General features: G+C 50.8%; 1 protein-coding gene across 3 annotated transcripts in view; it reads left to right on the top strand.

The window, feature by feature from the left end:
• CUL9 (cullin 9) overlaps positions 1-19,270 on the top strand; it is a 1,917,728-nt gene that overhangs the window by 1,242,350 nt on the left and 656,108 nt on the right. For all 3 annotated transcript variants that reach the window (XM_069608881.1, XM_069608880.1, XM_069608879.1), the window contains exon 27: positions 1,809-1,954. In XM_069608881.1, the coding sequence (XP_069464982.1) occupies positions 1,809-1,954 (146 nt within the window). The remainder of the gene's footprint in view (positions 1-1,808; positions 1,955-19,270) is intronic.

Below are 19,270 nucleotides of genomic sequence, written 5' to 3'. Positions count from 1 at the left end.
CTTTAAATGGTGGGGTTCACTCTTCCAGGGACATGCATTTGGTACAGGGTCAGTCAATCCTGAATGAAGATTGCACCGATTGGTCCCAGGTAGCTGGGACTTTGCACTCTAATGGCAGGGAGAGGTCTAGAATTTTGCAACCCTCTTTAGCCGTATGGAATCCTTGAGTCTGTTGTCATGGAATACATGTGGTAACCCCTCACAGCGGGGTTCCTGAACAGGTCACATTGAAGCATCTCCATCTGTCGGAGGCGAACCTAGACAACATACAGGGTGCTAGTAGCGATGCTACTAGGAGCCAGCACAAAAACAAGTGGTCTAGGTTTTGCCACTGGGCAGAATCTAAGGCGGCAGATCCTCTTATCTGCACGCTGGACGACGTGCTATCCTTCTCTACACACCTCGCCCACTCGGGGGTGTCAATAGACACCTGCCACACGTATCTGCCGGCCATTGGAGCTTACCAGAACTCAGAGGATGAAGTTTTTTCTTCTTCCAACCCGGTGCTTAAGACATTTGGCAGGCCTCACCAGGCTCTACCCGCCTATCAAGAAGCCACACCCCGTGTGCGACCTCAAAATAGTGTTGGGCGCCTTAGCACATAAACCTTTTGAGCCAATGGCGTCCGCGGACATTACCCTGGTCCCCATTAAGAAAGCCCTCTTGGTGGGTCTTGCATGTGCACGCTGTGTTGATCCAAGCTTTTGTGGCTTCCGAGCCTTACACTACCTTTCATAGGGACAAGGTGGTCCTTAGATCGCATCCCGTATTCTTGCCTAAAGTGTAGTCTCTTCATTGCACCTAAAGGAGGAGATTGTACTACCCACTTTTGTGTAGACCCTTAGAACGAGGCTCAGAGAGTCCTGCACTGTCTGGATGTTAGGCACGCTCTAAAATTCTACTTTGATAGAACCAAGAGCTTCCGCAAGTCAGAGGCGCTCTTTGTCACCTGCCAGGATATCGGGCTTCTAAGGCCTCCATAGCAAGGTGGATGGGTGCAGCCATTAAGGAGGTGTATGAGGGGCAGCACAAGCCACTTGCAGCAAATATGCATGCACATGTTATCAGAGCCAAGGCCACGGTAGTCGCATTCCAGAGGCACGTTCCGTGGCAGGTCATCAGCAGGGCGGCCACTTGGGCCACTCCTTCGGCTTTCTGCAAGCACTACTGTCTGGATGCTGGCTCAAGGTCAGACGCGGCGTTCGGACAGGCAGTATTAAGGAACTTGTTTTCTTAAGGAGGGTCACCTCTCCACCCTGGGGCCACATTCAGTTGTAATCACACGTGCAGAATGGAGGAAAGGGGATGGGACATAGGAGTAATTATAAGTTACTCATCGTAGTGACTAATGTACTCCTAGTCAATAGTCCCCTTTCCTCCATACGTCCTACCATCCTCCCTCCTAATGAAACTGGTGTCATTAGGCAATGGTAATATTGTTGACATGTCAATGGGGGACTGAGGAGTGGCACCGGTGTGCGGAGTCAGGGAGCGCATGCTCCCAGGGCCGCGCCTCTAAATTTAAAGGGGAAGAAGATTGTTTCTGGTGAAAAAGGTTCCGTCTCCCGTCCCTAGCGTGGGGCGCCCATGCAGTATGGAGGTAAGGGGACTCTGTACTAGGAGTATATTAGTCACTACGGTGACAAACTTATAATTTTTCTGACCTGCTTTAATGTTTGTATTGCAGGCTTTGTATGATGGTGAATAAATAATTCCCCCTTTATGTAATAAGTGTTGTGGCAATCAAGTATATCTGCATGGAAGCTTTGCTATCCTTTTCTAACCTATTATAATCTTCCTCCTTGCAGGTCAAAGCATGTATGGCTTGGAGCACTCAAAGCCCCGAAGATTGCAGTGGACATGGCTGGGACACGCAGAGTTGAACTATGCAGGGCTGACGCTCCATGTCTCCACCTTGCAGATGTACATCTTGCTGCACTTTAACCAGCATGAGGTAAGACTGGACCATAGGGGACACACTTTAGAATTACAGGAAGCCAGTTGCTGGCAAGTTGGCCCTTACCAAGTTACGGGGACAGGGGATCCGGCACCTTTGGAAGGTAGGATAAGACCAATTAACGAGAATTTGTTGGGGCTTGTGCGCAAGGACCTTTTTGGGGCAGTTAGTAAGAAATAATAATATCTAGTAGCATGACTTTTAGTGTATTTGAATCCCATGGCTGTAGGTAGTCAGATAGTGGGTACTGGTTTTGGATTCTCTTTTATTGCATTGTCTTTACAGAGGTTTATTATGCACAGCTTCCCCCATTCCTCTTGTGTGAGAGGAACTCCACCTTTTGTATACTACTGTTGTATCAAAATTACATTCTTCAAACCAAAGATGCATGTGTGGCATCTATGTTCCAAACTACAATGTGTCCACTGTAAGCTGGAAAGCCTACTTTTCAGCTCACTTTCGGAAGTCCCCCACATTTGTTTCTTGCCTTCAAAGATGGTCTAACCATTCCCCGTCCCCTGGTGTGTACCATCGAAATCTCACTAAGGACATAACTTAAGTTTGTGACTTTCTGCACTCCGATGCACACCAAAGGAAGGGCTACTACTAAGGTACCCCGTTGTCTCTCTGGGTCAGTAGGCTCACTCAACCTTTTCCTGTACTGATTTGTGATCAACTGTACGATGTATAGCCATGTTTGGTCACAAGAAGCCTTTTTTTCTTGGAGGCTCTCAAAATGGATTCTCCAGTTGTGATGAAATCAGTAGTCTGGCAAATGCACTTTGTTGCCCTTGTGTGATTGAATGACTCTATAGGGTAATTTCCTGATCTAAACCCTAGCCAGGAGCTTACTAAAGATTGTATATGTATGTCTGGAGGTGCCTGAGGGGTGGCAGTTTTCTGAGGTTCCTCTGGAATCCACACCAACGTGTTTTCCCCGGAAGAAGTTTGTGTGTGGTGGCAGGCACTGATTGGCTGGCCACTTGAGTGTGACTGGACTGTTTAGGGAAACCCCTTATGCTCTGCTTTGGGTATAGAAGCAGACATGGTACACCAGCACATTGTAAACCACTGGGATTTTCTCATGAAACATGAGGACAATGTGAGGACTCCTGCACACCTTCAGTTAAAGAGGAGAAGTTTCTAGATTTATGTGGCAAGAAGGTTTATCTAAAAATTGCATTTTGCATGCAACAGGCCAATGCGGACCTATTATATGGTGGCTGGAATGCTAATATCTTGAAAGACTCCACGCTTGTTGCCAACAACTTCCTCAAAGGACGCCATTATAATTTAGTGTTTGGAGGAACTGCATGTCCGTTTAGACAAGGCTCAATTTACATCCCCAAGTACTCCATCCCAGATAACAAGGTCTCAATCACTGGTGACATAATGCCTGGATGGTCAGACCTAGCCCAGATGATGGACTTCAGTGCCGAAATGCATCAGCTACTGTTTGTCCCTTCAGTTTTAAGGATGGCACATCATGCTTCCTTAAAGATTGTCACCAATAAGATACAATATGAATCATTTTTTGATTGTACTATTATGTTTATTGTGAATGCAGTAGTATTTATCACATAGGGTGGTCATGGAAATACATACACAAGATACTGCTTACATCCCCAAATACTGGTTTAACTAGTGCCCAAAATACCCCTTGAGAGGTGCTGAAAAGTCCCACACTCAGAAAATATCTGAATGCTGTAATACAACAGCAAAATAAAACATTTGTTTTTATCCAACAAAACCAGCAAAGTGTTACCTGGAAAATGGTAATGCCTGTTCTTTAATCATAATAAACAGAACATTCTACGGTATTTTAGAGGGCATATATCTCCTACAAAAGCAGATTTTGATTTAATGTGCCTGATGTACAATAACTGGCATAAAGTGTGGACACAGCTTCATGAAAACGTTTTTCAGTGACCATAATGGCATAGAATGTGGATGCAGCTTCATGAACACCATTTACAGTGTCCATACTGGCATAGAATGTGGGCACAGCTTCATGAACACCATTTACAGTGTCCATACTGGCATAGAATGTGGGCACAGCTTCATGAACACCATTTACAGTGTCCATACTGGCATAGAATGTGGATGCAGCTTCATGAACAAAATTTACATGGGTTCTGAGGCCTGCAATCACTTATCTCTTGAACCCATCCTCCCCGTTGGGTTTTGCACCCATAGAAAGGTAAGAACAGTCCCAGCCGGTTGTAAATTGCTGGGGAAAACGTATCTCCAATGTTATCGCTGTGCAGCATCACCGGTTCAAGGGCTATCCCCTCTGGTTGTCTCTAGCTTCAGGCGAGTTTTCAGATGGTGGGGGGGCAAACAAATTGGTTCTAGTGGAAATCTTCACCTATGCACGTCCACATTGACCCCCGGGCATGGTCAAAAGGCACTTGGCAACTTGGTGGCAGGCCTTCAGTGGTCCAGCAGGCTTGTCCTTTGGGGGGAGGGCAGCACAACAGATTTCCACAGCCCCAGCATGGATGCCCCTGATACTTTCCAGCTGTTGAACCATCTGAGCATCATTGCTGGATGTCTGCAAGGCCCGGATCCAGCCGTCAAAGAAATTGAGAGCAAGTTGTGATTTAATTTAGCACAATTCCACTTCAATTTGGCCTCTAAGATTCTATGATCACTCATATAAGAATCACCCACACAGAATTCAACGCAAGAAGCCGCAAGTCTGTCTGACAAGAATATGTGATCGATAGTCGACTTAAGTAGCCCATTCGACCATGTGAACTCATTAACAGAGGTTATTGACAACGACATTCATATGGGTAAGTCCCCATGAGTCAAAGAGTTTAGACCAGATCTGCCCATGCATGATTTTACGTGTTGTTACATAGGGCGCCCCATCTATCAAAGTTCCCCATGGATCTAATGGAGGTAGAACCCATCTTTTTATTCATCCCCACTCCATATCTGATTTCCGAGTTAAGATCTCCCACTACAATAATGTCGAGAGCTCTGTATTTGAGCAACATGCTCGAAAGGCAGGTATTTATAGTCAGAATAACATTGTGCAACGAGTTTTGCGGGTTCGATTAGATATTCAATACCAGTATAAAAATCGAGTGGTGTGCATTCATGTATTAATGCTATTGCGAGAACCCCCAATGTGATAGTAAAAGATTCCAGTACCGCTTTCTACTTTCGCCGCAATTAGGAGGCCTCCAGATAGTCTGCCTCGAAGCCCCATCCTAGCAAATTGGTATCTGCAATCATCCAGATGAAAGGGGACTCTCATCCACGATTCTTGACTACATATGAAGTCCATAGATTTAAGTTTAGTACATAACACATTGGAGGCCACCAAATTCGAGTGACCCCTAGAGTTCCATGAAAGGATTTGCCAGTATTGTGTTAAATCGGGACAACTAAAGTTTCTGATGTATGGTTTGAATTTGGGAGATAGATTCTCTAAGAGATAGCGCAAGCCATCTCCATTCCTGATCGTCCCCTCCCTTCGTGGAAATATTGACTTAAGTGTCGGACCCTCCTCCCGCAGTGGGTAAGAGATATGTTTTCGATTTGTGGAGTCCCTTTCATTCTCCCAGCCGTTAAAGATAAGTATGTCATACCCCATCTTATTGAAGTGTTCAGTCTCTTGTACTATAAGATCAAAAATATTTTGAGACCTCGGAACAATTCTCACATGGTCAAGATGCGTGGTTGGATAAAATCCACCAAGCTGATATCTGCCGAAGGAATCCGTCTCAATTTTGGGATCTCATTGAACAAAGAGAGAACACATGATCTATGTAGGGATTTTTGTTTGCACTTTATTGGATTTATGGCTTTTCTTTAGCTGCCTTTTTTTTTAGCTTTCATCCCCAATCGTTTTTGGCGCCTTGATAGTGAATAGCCATTACAACGTGGACTTGTTTCATCCTCTGGATTTTGACTACCAATTTCCGATTCACTTACACTAATAGGATTTTTCATAATATCTGTTAAGGCCGACGGGCTGTCCGGTGTCTCTGGGGTACATTTTGCCTTATCCGGGCTCTTCGCCACCTCCCCCACAGTTGTCTTGGGAGTAGTAGTCAATACCAGGGTTGATACTCCGTGTTCTAATTTAGTCATTTTTAGAGAGAGCTCTTTAATTGCCGCCAAGATTTTTTTGTACCCTTCTCCTTCTAATTTCGATGGGTTCTTTGCAGGTGGAGACTCAGTCCTATTCGACCTACTTGCAGAGGATACGACCGTACTAAAACTGAGATGGTCGTTGTTAGGCAGAAACCTGTGCAGTTCCCTTAGGGAACACTGCAAAAGATTTAGGACTACAGGTGTTAGCAGTAAACCCACTTGGTAGCAGTCTGTACCACCCAGATTTACCTGGTAGCTGTGGCTGAGCAGTCATACTTCCCTCAAGAAGAGTTAGGCAGTATGCAAAGTATACACAATAAGCACTCAGATGCACCAATACAAGCAAACACTGACCAGAGCTTTGGTATCAAAGTATATAATTATTTATTTAAAAACACACTGAAACACTCCAGCACTCTTATTGTAAAACACTCTAAACACAGTTACCATTATAATATATACAACCCTTATTCCTTATTCGGTAAGTCTTAGTTAACACCACTTATTTTCATACAGAGGTGAGCGCTTAACTATAGATGGCACTCCAATAAGTTCATGAAGAAGGGAGGGAAAAAGACAGAATATGTGAAGATGCAACACTCTAAGATTTAGGAACACTTTTAGCAAGGCAGAAGAGCAAGAGTCACTTGTGAGCCAAAGTCCATAGGCTGGGCCCACTCTTAGAGAGAGCAGAGCACAAATGTGCCCAAGATCACACAGTTACACTAGGCTTAGAAAGTCTTGCAGAGAGTTTGAAAAGAGTTTAGAGAGGCTCAGAAAAGTTTAGCCAGGGTATCCCAGGCTAACCCAGGTTCGAAAGCCGGGGGCTAAATCTACCCCGTACAGTCGGTGGCAAGGGAAGCCGGGCGGGACACGGTACCTTAAGTGGGAAGGATCCTCCAGCGATGGCAGATGTTCCTGGCAGCGGGTGCAAGTCTCGTCGTCGTCCAGGGGAAGAGAAGATCTCGGCTTGGAGGAAAGATGAAGGTTGTTGCCCTGCCAGGGAAGAAACCAGCCGCAGAGTTTTCCGGTTAAAGGTATTACCCTTTAATTCGCGGTCGTGGTAAAACGTGGTATCCCGGTTGCCGGGGTGCTTGGCACGGGCAAGGCGGCCACGAGATACGTCGGGAAGGCGAAAAGACGGTGAAACTGGTTATCCCCACCAGTCAAAGGAAGAAGACACTCCGGCGGGAGATCTCCTCTGTCGTTGGGAAAAGTGGTGAGACGGTCCAGCAGGGCTCCACCGGTGGTGTCGTCGTGGCAGGTCGGCTCAGCTTCTCCCTCGTCGGATTCTTAGGTCCTGTGGCGACTTCTGAAGTTCCAGTCCCCAAAGCCCTGCTTTTATGCAGAAAACCCCCATTCACTCAGCCTAGCTGTCACTCAAACATGCTAAGTGGTGAGCCGGCCGGCTCACCATTTGGGCCAATCAGGACGGAGTGCGACTTGAGTTGCCTAGGCAACTCAGTCCAGGGTGCCTAAATCCCCCTCCATCCCTCCTAAGTACCCCAGACAGAGTGGCACCACTTCAGAGGGCTTCTGTGGAGAAGCCCGCCAAAAAGTGGAACAAAGGGCTCGACTTGGGTTGGAGTCACAGAAGAGAACACAAACGCCATTTTAGAACCGAGTTTTGGCAAAAAATACCAACCGGAGAATTAATATTAAATAAATAAACCGGCGGTATGTTCGAGGCTATCGTAATTAAACAAATAAAGATATTAGCCTCGAACAATGGGAAAATCCCATAGGGAAATATTCGTGGTTGAATATAAAAAGTAGTATCCACTGCCACCAGCCAAAACTCGATCGGGGGGACGGAGACGTGCCCCCTCGACTAACAGACCCCGGGGCAATCGAATTGCCCCAGCCAGTACGTCCACAATATGATGGTTTGTACTGGTTCTGTTCAGAATTCAAGACTAGTAAAGTCAATGGTGACTTTATATGCCCTGGGAGACAGTAGTCAGTCCCAGGGTATGGAGTCTATACTGGGGGGTCACTATGACACCCCTGTGTTACTGCACTGAGGGTGCTGTGTAACACACATCACAAAAACACATGAAGTCCTATGGAGTAAAAGACCCCATAGCCCATTAAACACATCTAGAGTCAAAGAAACACACTCAAATCATGCCCAAGAGTGAGGGTAAAAGAGTCTCACTCTTGGCAGGATGGAAAAAAACAAACTCCAGAAATCCAGCAAAGCTGCTGGGGGACTCACTAGGTTAGGAAATTCAGCCTAAACAGAGAATTCTCCCTAACAGTCGTTTATGACCTCTATGGTCTGGGATCCTTGAGATCTAGCTGTCACAAGGTGTGGCAGACTTGCCTTAATTTCCCCTGCAGCATGTCCACATGTTTTACCCATTAGAAATCCTTCCACTCTAAGTTTGGATTGTGTATCCAATACGATCCGTTTGAGGTCTCTCACTTCCCAGTGGGTTAATTCATGCCCCTTATCCAGGAGATTTAATATCCTGGAGATTACTGGAAGTGATTCCTCAAAGTGATCATTATTTTCAGGAGTTGGGGAACTGGTCAGGGAAGCCCGTGGCGTCGGAGACTGAATGTCGGGCAAGGGTAACACTAATTTGTCCTGTTCCTCTGAGTTCATCAACCCCTCATGTGGAACCAGTTCACTTTTCTCATCTGATACCCACATTTTTTCTTTTGCCTCGGTGAAGATTGAGGCCGATGGAAGAGGGAATTTAGCATTGGCTGAGAATATTCTATTCAGTGTTAAGGTTCTCATTCGGGGTAGAGTATTGAAGAGGTGTACATTATCAACTACGTTATATGTAGCATTAACCGGAGTAGATGAACCTCTTGAGAGACTCACACGTATACTCAGTTCTAGCTTCACTGATTGGGACATCATAGAGACATCCAATTTTGTAACCTTTGTCTCCTCAATTTGCTCCTCGGAGGGCTGTTCAATCGGTATCTCTCGGATGCTCAAGAAGCTTGTCTGAATGAGGACCTGAGAATCAAATGAAAGGCCTATTGGAGTAAACAAAGTATCTTCCTCCTCAGACACATGGCCCCTCCCCCTTGCATGTACCTGCACAAAAATGTGATAGTTCCACTTCCTGTATGATTTCTATTTTTTTTATTTTAATTATTTTCTGCCATATTCAAAGACCAGTCAGTATCACCCCCCCCCCTCCTTCAATTTAGTGGCCACCACACTCTTTTGACCCCTTCAATCCAACCCCGATCCGTGGAACCTCTAGGTTTTCCTTGGGTACAACCACACTGTTTTCATTATTAGATTCGGGGAGGTACGAATCCTCAGTTGAGGCTCCAGCATTGCTCTTATTGGGAATAGAGGTAGAATGGCATATTTATCCATTTCTTATATCTGTTGCCATTTTTGTTTAGCTATTCAGAAAAAAAAAATTCCACGTAAGCCCCTAATTCTTGAAAATTCAATTTGGCACTAAAAGCCAATTCCAGTAAGTAATAATAGCCAAACTCTAACTATCAGGAATCAGTCAATGGAAAATAATTATAGCCTTTCAAAGCGAGAAAAAAATAAACAGAGACACAATGAAAAAAAAGAAAAACTAATAAGGAAATAACAGCCTTGAGCATTATCCTAAGAATACCTTACAGACAGCCTCACTACCAGGATATACAAAGGTTATACAGATTTTAACAATGCCCTGTCCCCTGCTCCCCATGCCGCCTCACCGCCTAACAGCTCCTCACTTCCTCCTCACTTCCGTGTGCTCGCGACGTGCGTGAGATCAGCTGTTTGAAGTAGGCTGGTGGCGGGAAAGCGGGGGTGTGGCAGTGCGCGCAGAGAATTCTTGTTATTGGAGTTCACAAGAGATCAGTGTTCGTTTTGCCGCACTCCAGGCGGCATACACTTCCTCTCCTCCTTACAGCATGAGCCCAAGACAGTAACAGGTAGCAGCTAGGGCAGAGTCTCCAGCCCAACAGCTCCTCACTTCCTCCTCACTTCCATGTGCTCGCCCGCTCCGTTTGTGCTTTGGCAAGATTCACTGACTCTCTGTGGAATTGTGTATCTTTGGCAGCTGAGCATATTTCCGAAGGGGAAGAACGGGATGGTTTTCTAGCCCTCGTGCAAGATGGCAAGGATGCCATGTGTGAATCCGTTTAGTCGGGTCTGGACATGGCAGACTGTGTCAGTCGGTCCATGGCTGCGAGCACTGTGATGCGCAGGTTTGCGTGGTTGCGGAAGTCGGGGTTTGCTCCTGATGTGCAATCTCGGCTTCTCAACATGCCCTTTGATGGTGTGCAATCTCAGCTTCTCAACATGCCCTTTGATGGTGTCCATCTTTTTGGCAGCAAGGCTGACAAGAGCCTTGAGGGGTTGTAAACCTCCAAAGCTGCAGCAAAGTCTTTGAGCGCTGCAGTACGTCAACCTCCGCCTTTTCCTCCTAGGGGACAGCAATGGAGGGGAGGTTCCTTTCGATACTACTCTTCCTTTGGTAGATCGAGAGGAGCTGCCAGTCAAAGGGGCCATCGTAGGAGTACCAGAGGTGGAAAGCAAGGTACTCGAGGTGCCAAAGCCGCTCGGGCAGTTGCCTCTTTGCCCTCAGGCACTGCCGCAGCTGCGTCCGCTCAATCATGAGGCCATGTCCCATGGTTCGCCAGTTAGGGGCAGACTGGCGCATCATATTGGAGAATGGCGTGCCATTACTTCAGATGTGTGGGTTCTGGAGATCATAACCCACAGCTACCGTCTCCCCTTTCGGCAGAGGCCTCACGACAATCCCCCGGGGAAGCTCTCTTTGAAGCGTCCGGATCCGCTCCTTGCGCAGGAAATCTTATCCCTGCTGGAGGAAAGGCGCCATAGAACTGGTAAAACAAAAGAGGTTATGGTTGTAAGGTTTAGAATGAATCTTAACCACTGGCATTGCTCTGGGCAACCCTCCAGACCATCGTTCTTCGCCTGCCAAGCCATTACAGAAAGGGAAAGACCATATGCAAATCAGGCTTGGCCCTACCCCCAAAGGGGGTTAAGAGTGGGACGGGTATGCCCAGATGTGGGTCCCGTGCCTGCTGGGCCTCGAGACCCAAGCTACTCCTCACTGATGAGGCCCAACAAGGCTGAAACATGTTTGGGGATGCTTGTGGTCTCGTGCAGAAGGGATGTGACCTAGCAGTTCGGGCTGGACTGCCCCTTTTGGGGTGGGACCAAGCCTGATTTGCATATGGTTTTTCCCCTTCTGTAATGGCTTGGCAGGCGTAGAACGAGGGTCTGGAAGGTTGCCCAGAGCAACGTCAGTGGTTAAGATTCAGTCTAAACCTTCCAGCCATCGCCTTTGTTTTTGCCATAGAACTGGTGCCTGTAGCGGAGTGGAAGAAGGGATGGTATTCCCCTTATTTTTTTATCCCGAAAAAAACGGGGGGATTGAGACCCATCATGGACTTGCAGAGGCGCTGAACAAGCTCCTCAGGAAGGACAAGTTCAAGATGGTAACAGCAAGGACAAGTTCAAGATCTCAGGAAAGGGGGGATTCACGTCTACCCCTACCTGGACGATTGGTTGATCAGGGCACGTTCTCCCTTGCAATCCCTGGATCTGTCTGTCACCTGCCACTCCCTTCACAAGCTGGGCTTCTCCCTCAATTTAAAGAAGTCCCATTTGACGCCGACCCAGCGGCTCCAGTACATCGGAGCAGTGCTCGACACATCCATGGGGCTGTGTTCGCCTCCCCAGGTAAGGGCTTATCACATTCTGCAGATGGTGGACAAGTTTCAACGTGCCCAGAGTCTCCCGGCGTTCGAGTTCTTGAGGTTCTCCAGCATAGGGTCTGGCATGGATTCACATGCTCATGAATATTCCCCGTCGTCAGGCCGGGAATCCTCGGTAAAGAAAAAATCAGTATCAGTTTCGTTTCTGATCTGTCTTTCTCAGTAGTAACCAATCACTGGTCTCTGGGTCATACTGCCCCCAGCCAATGACTGCCCTCTCCCTAAGCCCTGCCTCTGGCAGCCATCTTCAGATTTTTACAGCACGCTCAAGTGTTGGGAGTCCTCGTGTTTAGCTCTTGAGCTTTTGCTGCATTCTCGCGCTTTTTCAAAGAGAATTTCTCATTTTTCGGTCAAATAGAGCCTCAAGCTCCACCGTATCTACATCCGATTAACAGGGATTCGTGTCGGATTTTTCTACGCCCCTCAAGGGTGAAGATTTCGTCGAGTTTCGGTTCTTAGAGGATTCCAGATGTTTCTGCGGCCTACCCGAACATGGCCCAGGAGAAAGGAAGCTCGACGCCCGGAAAGCTGTTCAGGGTTTGCCCTGGATGCCAGCTGCAGAATGTGTTCAAGGAGGACTAGCACTCGAAATGTTTCTACTGCCTTCATGAGGACAAAGCGCACGTGGAGAAAGGCTGTGCGTTTTGCAGGAACATGTCGGAACGGCCCATCAGGGACCGACACCTTCGTCTCTCCAACCAGCTGGAAGGAAGGAGTCCGTCAGGTGAGAAGAAGTCTGAGCGGTCTTCTAAGTCATGTGAGGGCGCCCCGGCGACGGGGGCCCAACAGAAGGCAAAGCACCACGAGTCCGCGGGCGCCGGGAGCGCCGAACGGTCGGGCTCCTCAGCTGCCAGGCAGGGCGCACCCTCTCCAGCGCCATCAACCATGAGCCAGCGCTCTGGCTCAGGGAAGAGGAATGCTGAGAAACGGCGAAGCTTCTGGAGGCCCCGGTCAAGCCCGAAGGATCTGGCCGAGGGGGAGCGAGGCAGTGACCCTCCCCCCAAGGTGAAGGCCACAGGCCCACACAAGGTGGTAAGGCCTTGATTCACCCGTCCAAGGCCTCTATCGAGGAAGTCGCGGCGGCCCTGGCGCAGCCTGTGGAGGCTACACCAGTGGAGGCGACCTCGGGGGCCCAGAGTCTCCCTGCCTCCGCTGAGGAAAGCCTCTTTCAGACCCATCGAAAAGACCCCTGTGAAGACCCCGGCGGAAAAAGGGGGGTAGGGGGCCGGTGGCTATTGTGGACACGGACACAGCATCCGAGGAGGAGCTGGTAGAAGTCTTAGAGGGCCTCGACGAGGCCCGTCCCCACGGGAGGTATCCCGACGAAGGTGACGACGAGAGTGACCCGTCGCTTCCGGAGCAGCAGCATAACTCGGCGGCCATTTTGTTGGCGATACAATCCTTATGTTCGGAGATAAGGACAAGATTGCCCTTACCACCGACGGAGGATCCGGAACCAGGCTCGACAGAGGAGCCAGAACCAGGCCCGGCTGTGAAGCCCCCCGAACAAGAGAAGACGGATCCTTCCAGCCCTGCCTTTTCAGCCCTCGCAGCCTGCTCAGCCTTTACCCACGTCCCCCATCCCTGGGGATGACACGGGAATGGACACGGCCATGACGGGTACCGACGACAACGGCGGTGACGACTGGACGGAGCTCCCATCGCCCCCAGCCCGGGCCTCCCCGCCCGACGAGATTGGATCTTTCCATGCAATGATCGCCAGGGCATCCGAGCTTTTTCAGCTCTGCCCCGAAGAGAAGAAGGAAGGTTTCCTTTACTAACGGTGCGAGGCCAAGAGGAAGACAGTCCTCGCCGTGCCTCTGCTGGATGACATCTGGACGAGGGTCTCGCCCTTCTCAAGAACCCGTCTACGACGCCTGCCAAGAGGGATCGGTACGAGAAGTAGTACCGGGTCCCTGACGCGGCCCCTTTGTGCCTTAGGGCACAACCGACCCCTGACTCGATCATCTCAGCGGCGGCCAAGAAGAAAGCTGGGGGGTCATCGGCCTCAACGTCAACTTCCCCGCCGGACGGCGAAGGAAAGAAGCTGGATGCAATGGGACGAAGAGTTATCTCGTCGGCGGCAAAGATTAAGGCGGCCAACGCCCTCGCGATCGTGGCCCGCTACGGCAGGGAGTTATGGTACAAGATCGCCCCCCTGTTGGACTTCCTACCGGATGACAAGAGGGCCGAGGCCCTGGAGATCTTGCAAGAAGGCGAAGTGGCTTCGGATCACGCCATTACGGTGGCTACGGACATTGCCGACACCGGTTTCCGCCAGCTAGGCAACAGCGTTTGCCTTAGACAACGAGGGTGGCTCAAGGCGACGGATTTCCGCCAGTACGTACAAGCCAAGGTTTTGGAAATGACGCTCAACGGGAACAATCTGTTTGGTAAAACAGTGGATGAGTCCCTCCAAGCCATCAAGGCGTACACAGAGACAGCTTAGGCCCTAGGCATTCTCCGGCAACGAAGGCTGTCCTTTCGGAGCACCAGCGGCAAGCAGGGTGCCTCCAAGGGATTCGGCGGTGGCTCCTCTACGTACCGCCAAGCGGCCCGCTCCTCGTCTCAGGAAGCCTATAGAGGATGAGGCAAGTTGTCCGGACCCCGCCGTCGTCGCCAGGGAGGCCAAGGCGGCAAGGCGTCCTCCAAGCAAGATTGAACCGACAGCGGTGTCGGGCCCATACCAAAGCACCCCAGTGGGAGGCCGGCTGGCAAAGTTCATCAGCGTGTGGGAGTCCATCTCCACCGACCGTTGGGTGCTGGACGCCCTGGCCCAGGGGCACGCCCTCGAATTTCTAAAAAAGTGCCCCCGCATTCCACCCGTGGCCAGGAAAGAAAATCGCATCCCTCAACTGCTTTTGGAGGTAAGGGCGATGCTCAAAAAATGTGCCATCGAGCTCGTCCCGAAGAGGCTCTGGGGCTCCGAAGTATACTCAAGGTTCTTCCTCGTGAAAAGGAAGACAGGAGGATGACGCCCCATCCTGGACCTGCGACGATAGAACAAGTACATCAAGGCACAGAAGTTCCGGATGGTCACCCTCCAGCACGTGTTGGGACAGCTGGAGGAGGGCGATTTCCTGTCGTCGTTGGATTTGGAGGATGCGTACTTCCACATCCCCATTCTACAAGGACACGGAAAGTTCCTCAGGTTCGTGGTCCAAGGACGGCACTACCAGTTCAAAGCCCTCCCGTTCGGATTGAAGTCGGCACCCAGAGTGTTCACCAAGTGCCTTGCACCGGTGGCGGCGCGGCTGCGCCTGCAGGGGATCCACATCTACCCCTACCTGGACAACTGGCTCATCCGAGCAAGGACAAGGGAGCTCGCCGTAGATCACACAGTGAAGACTGTCCAGCTGCTCATGGACCTGGGATTCTCCATCAACTTTCCCAAATCCCACCTGGTCCCGTCGCAAGTCGCACTGTTTCTGGGAGCCAAGCTCGACACAGTGCGCGTTTGGCCTCACCGTCGGAGGAAAGGATGAAGGCCATCCTGGGCAAGGTACAGCGTCTGCTGGCCACAGATGTGGCCAGGGTGAGGTCCATCAAGTCCCTCCTCGGGATGATGTCCTCCTGCATATCTCGTGCGCCTGTGCAGGCTTCGGATGCGCCCTCTGCAAGAGTTCCTCGACGCCCGCTGGATCCAAGCGACGGGCAGCTTCGAGGACAGGATCCCGCTCAACGAGACCTTCCGACGAGCGATCCGGTGGTGGGGCACCCGCGCTCATCTGGCGGCGGGCACAGACTTTCAGACCCCATCCCACCAGATAATGGTGATGACAGATGCCTCCCTGGAAGGGTGGGGAGCGCACACCAGAGAACTTCACGTGAGAGGCCTTTGGCTCCCGGAGGAGAAACCGCTTCACATCAACATCCTGGAGCTCCGTGCAGTGTTCTGGGCCCTCAGGTCCTTTCACCCATCCCTCAAGGGCAAGGTGGTGAGAATCTTCACCGACACCACCACCACGATGTTCTACATCCGGAAGCAGGGAGGATCCAGATCCCCAGCCCTCTCCAAGGAAGCCCAGGATCTGTGGCATTGGGCCGTCTCCCAGGGGATGTTTCTAGTGCCCTTTCATCTGGCAGGGATAAAGAAGGATAAAGAACACCATCACCGACTCACTCAGCAGGGAGCTGCGCTCGTGCCACGGGTGGGAACTACATCAGGATCAAGTGGATCGACTCTTGCGACGATGGGGAAAACCGCAGATTGACCTGTTCGCGACGGCGACGAACTCCAAGTGCCAGAGGTTCGCCAGCAGGTTTCCCCAGCCGAGGAGCATGGGCGATGCCTTCTCATTCCCCTGGGACGGCCTGTTCCTATATGCGTTCCCTCCGTTGCTGCTCTGACTCGTCAAACAGCTCAAGAGGTCCCGGTGCAGGATGATCCGCGTCGCACCGGCGTGGCCGAGGCAGATCTGGTTCCCGGACCTTCTGGACATGTCGGCGTCCCCACCAGTCAAGCTGCCGACGGACGCGGATCTTCTCTCCAGAGAAGGAGGCGCCATACTTAATCACGACCCGGAGTCGCTGAACTTGCCGGCCTGGCTCCTGCAGCACTAGAGTTTGGAGGGTACGATATCCTGGCTGACTGCAGAGAGGTCCTTGCAAAGGCCAGGGCGTCCTCAACTCTCAAGTGCTATGGACATAAGTGGAAGAGGTTCTCTGTCTGGTGCCGTGCACAGAAGATTAACCCTCTACGGATTACGGCCCCTCAAGTGCTGCCGTACCTACTGTCGCTGGACAAGGCTGAACTGGCTCACGCCTCCATCAAGATACATCTGGCTACGATCTCCCGATACACCAGAACCACAGGACGGGCGTCCTTGTGGTCCCATCGCCTGGTGAAGGAATTTATGACGGGACTGTTCCGATGGTTCCCGCCAGTGAAGGCCCCTGCCCGGCGTGGGAGCTCAACGTGGTGCTGACCAGGCTCATGGGGGCGCCATTCGAGCCCCTGCATTCGGCACCGTTGAAGTTCCTGTCGTGGAAGACTGCGTTTCTTGGGCCATCACCTCCGCACGACGAGTGGGAGGGATCCAGGCCCCATCTTGCAAGCCTCCATACTTGACTTTTCACGACACGAGGGTGGTGCTGAGGACGCACCCCTCGTTTATGCCCAAGGTGCCGTCGAACTGCCACCTCAACAAGCCCTTGGTGTTACCGGTTTTCTTCCCGTCGCCTTTGTCACCGGCCGAGAGGACTTTGCACTCGCTGGTTGTGGCTAGAGCGCTGAAGTTCTAAGTGGACCACACGAAGAGTTTTCGGAAGACATCACAGCTATTTGTGAACTTTGGACCTGTGAACCAAGGGAAGGCTCTCTCGAAGGCTTCCATTTCCAGATGGCTCTCCGGCTGCATCATGCACTGTTATCAGTTGGCAAACTGACCGTTGCCTGGCCGTCCGAGAGCCCATTCGACCCGAGCTATCGCTGCTACCACAGCGTTCTTGTCTGGTGTGCTCCTGCTGGACATCTGCAGGGCTGCTACATGGAGGTTGACGCACACCTTCACGAGATTCTATTGCGTCGACTGGGATTCCAGGGAGGAATCCAGGGTCGGCCAAGTGGTGCTGCGCAACCTGTTCACCTAAGGTGAGCCTGGTGAGGAGGTAAGAATTGCTTAATGTTGAGTTTTTAATGTAATGCTTAATGTTGAGCCTTTGCCACCTCCCGTTGGTTGTGCATGAGTGTACTGCTATGTATTCTTATATTCATGAGCATGTGAATCCATGCCAGACCCCATGCTGGAGAAGGAACAAGTTACTTACCTGTAACTGTTGTTCTCCAGCATGGGTCTGGCATGGATTCACATGCGACCCCTCCCTCCTACCCCTTTGCGGCTCTTCACTTGGTCATACTGCCACTTTGCGTGCTACCACATCTGAAGATGGCTGCCAGAGGCGGGGCTTAGGGAGAAGGCAGTCATTGGCTGGGGGCAGTATGACCCAGAGACCTGTGATTGGTTACTACTCAAAGACAGATCAGAAACGAAACGGATACTGATTTTTTCTTTACCGAGGATTCCCGGCCTGACGGGGAATATTCATGAGCATGTGAATCCATGCCAGACCCATGCTGGAGAACAACAGTTACAGGTAAGTAACTTTTCCTTACTCGGCCTCATGGCATCCTGCATTTTCCTGGTGCCAGAGGCCAGGCTGCGGATGAGATCTCTGCAGTGGTCGCAGTCCTCCAGGAAGATGTCGGATCGCGTTCAGAATCCACCCTAGGTCGCACAGGATCTTCTGTGGTGGGCCGTCAAAGACAATCTGATGAAGAGTGCTCCGTTTTGGCAACAGTGGCCGGAGGTGACGATCGTGACGGACGCATCACTCACGGGTTGGGGAGCTCATGCCAACGAACTGACGGCCAGCGGCCGTTGGTCTCCGTCAGAGTCCAGACTCCACATCAACCTGTTAGAGCTGCGGGCTGTCAGGCTAGCCCTGAAGGCTTTTCTGCCATCTGTGCGGGGGAAAAATGTCCTGGTTATGACGGACAATACAGTGGCCATGCACTACCTCAACAAAAAGGGAGGGCAGGGTCACTCCTGTTGTGCAGGGAGGCGATAAGCTCTGGTTCTGGGACATCCAGCAGGAGATTTCGATCTCGGCAGTTCATCTGGCCGGGGACGAAAACGCATTGGTGGACGCTCTGAGCAGGCAGAGCACGGTCCCTCACGAGTGTCAGCTGGCTCAGGAAGTTCTTTTGGAGATCTTCGGTCTTTGGGGAACCCCACAAGTGGATCTCTTCGCCACCTGTGTCAACCGGAAGTGCGAGAGATTCTGCTGGTGGGAATTCCCTCCAAGACAAGCCTTTGGGGACGCGTTCGTAGTGGAGTGGTCCTTCCCACTGCTGTACGCGTTCCCTCCAGTCCCCGTCATTCCGCAAGTGTTGCAGAGGTTACGGAGGTTCGGTTCCCGGATGATCCTCATTGCTCCGGCATGGGCCAGGAGAGCGTGGTACCCGGACCTTCTAAACATGTCCATCTGCCCTCCACGTGGTCTTCCCTACCAATATGATCTGCTCTCACGGGAGGGGGGGTCGAGTTCTCTATCCAGAGGTCAAGTTTCTCAGCCTTCATGCTTGGTATCTGAAAGGCTGAGGTATAAGGATTGGGACCTCCCCGAAGACGTGATGGAGGTGTTGCTTTCGGCCTGAAGGCCTGCAACGAAATCCCTGCACCGTTGCCGTTGGAGGAAGTTCTGCGACTGGTGCAGGGTACAGAATGTGGATCCTTTCCAATGTTCCATTCCTTTGGTTTTGTCTTGTTTGCTTTCTTTAGCCCACAAGGGCCTGCAAATAGGTACCATTAAGGGGTACCTGGCGGCGCTGTCCATATTTAAGTGCTCGTCTGTGTAATGTTCTTATTTTAAGATCTCAGTTTCTAAAAGGGCTAACTAATGTGTTTCCACCGTCGCCTCTGCAGGTGCCGGGATGGGATTTGAATTTGGTTTAAAAGTTCCAAATGGGAGCTCAGT

Source organism: Ambystoma mexicanum, chromosome 4q (assembly GCF_040938575.1).
Source record: "Ambystoma mexicanum isolate Mex_15411 chromosome 4q, UKY_AmexF1_1, whole genome shotgun sequence".
Taxonomy (NCBI): Eukaryota; Metazoa; Chordata; class Amphibia; order Caudata; family Ambystomatidae; genus Ambystoma; species Ambystoma mexicanum.
The sequence above is the reverse complement of the archived record's forward strand: the minus strand, read 5'-3'. Positions and strand labels throughout refer to the sequence as shown.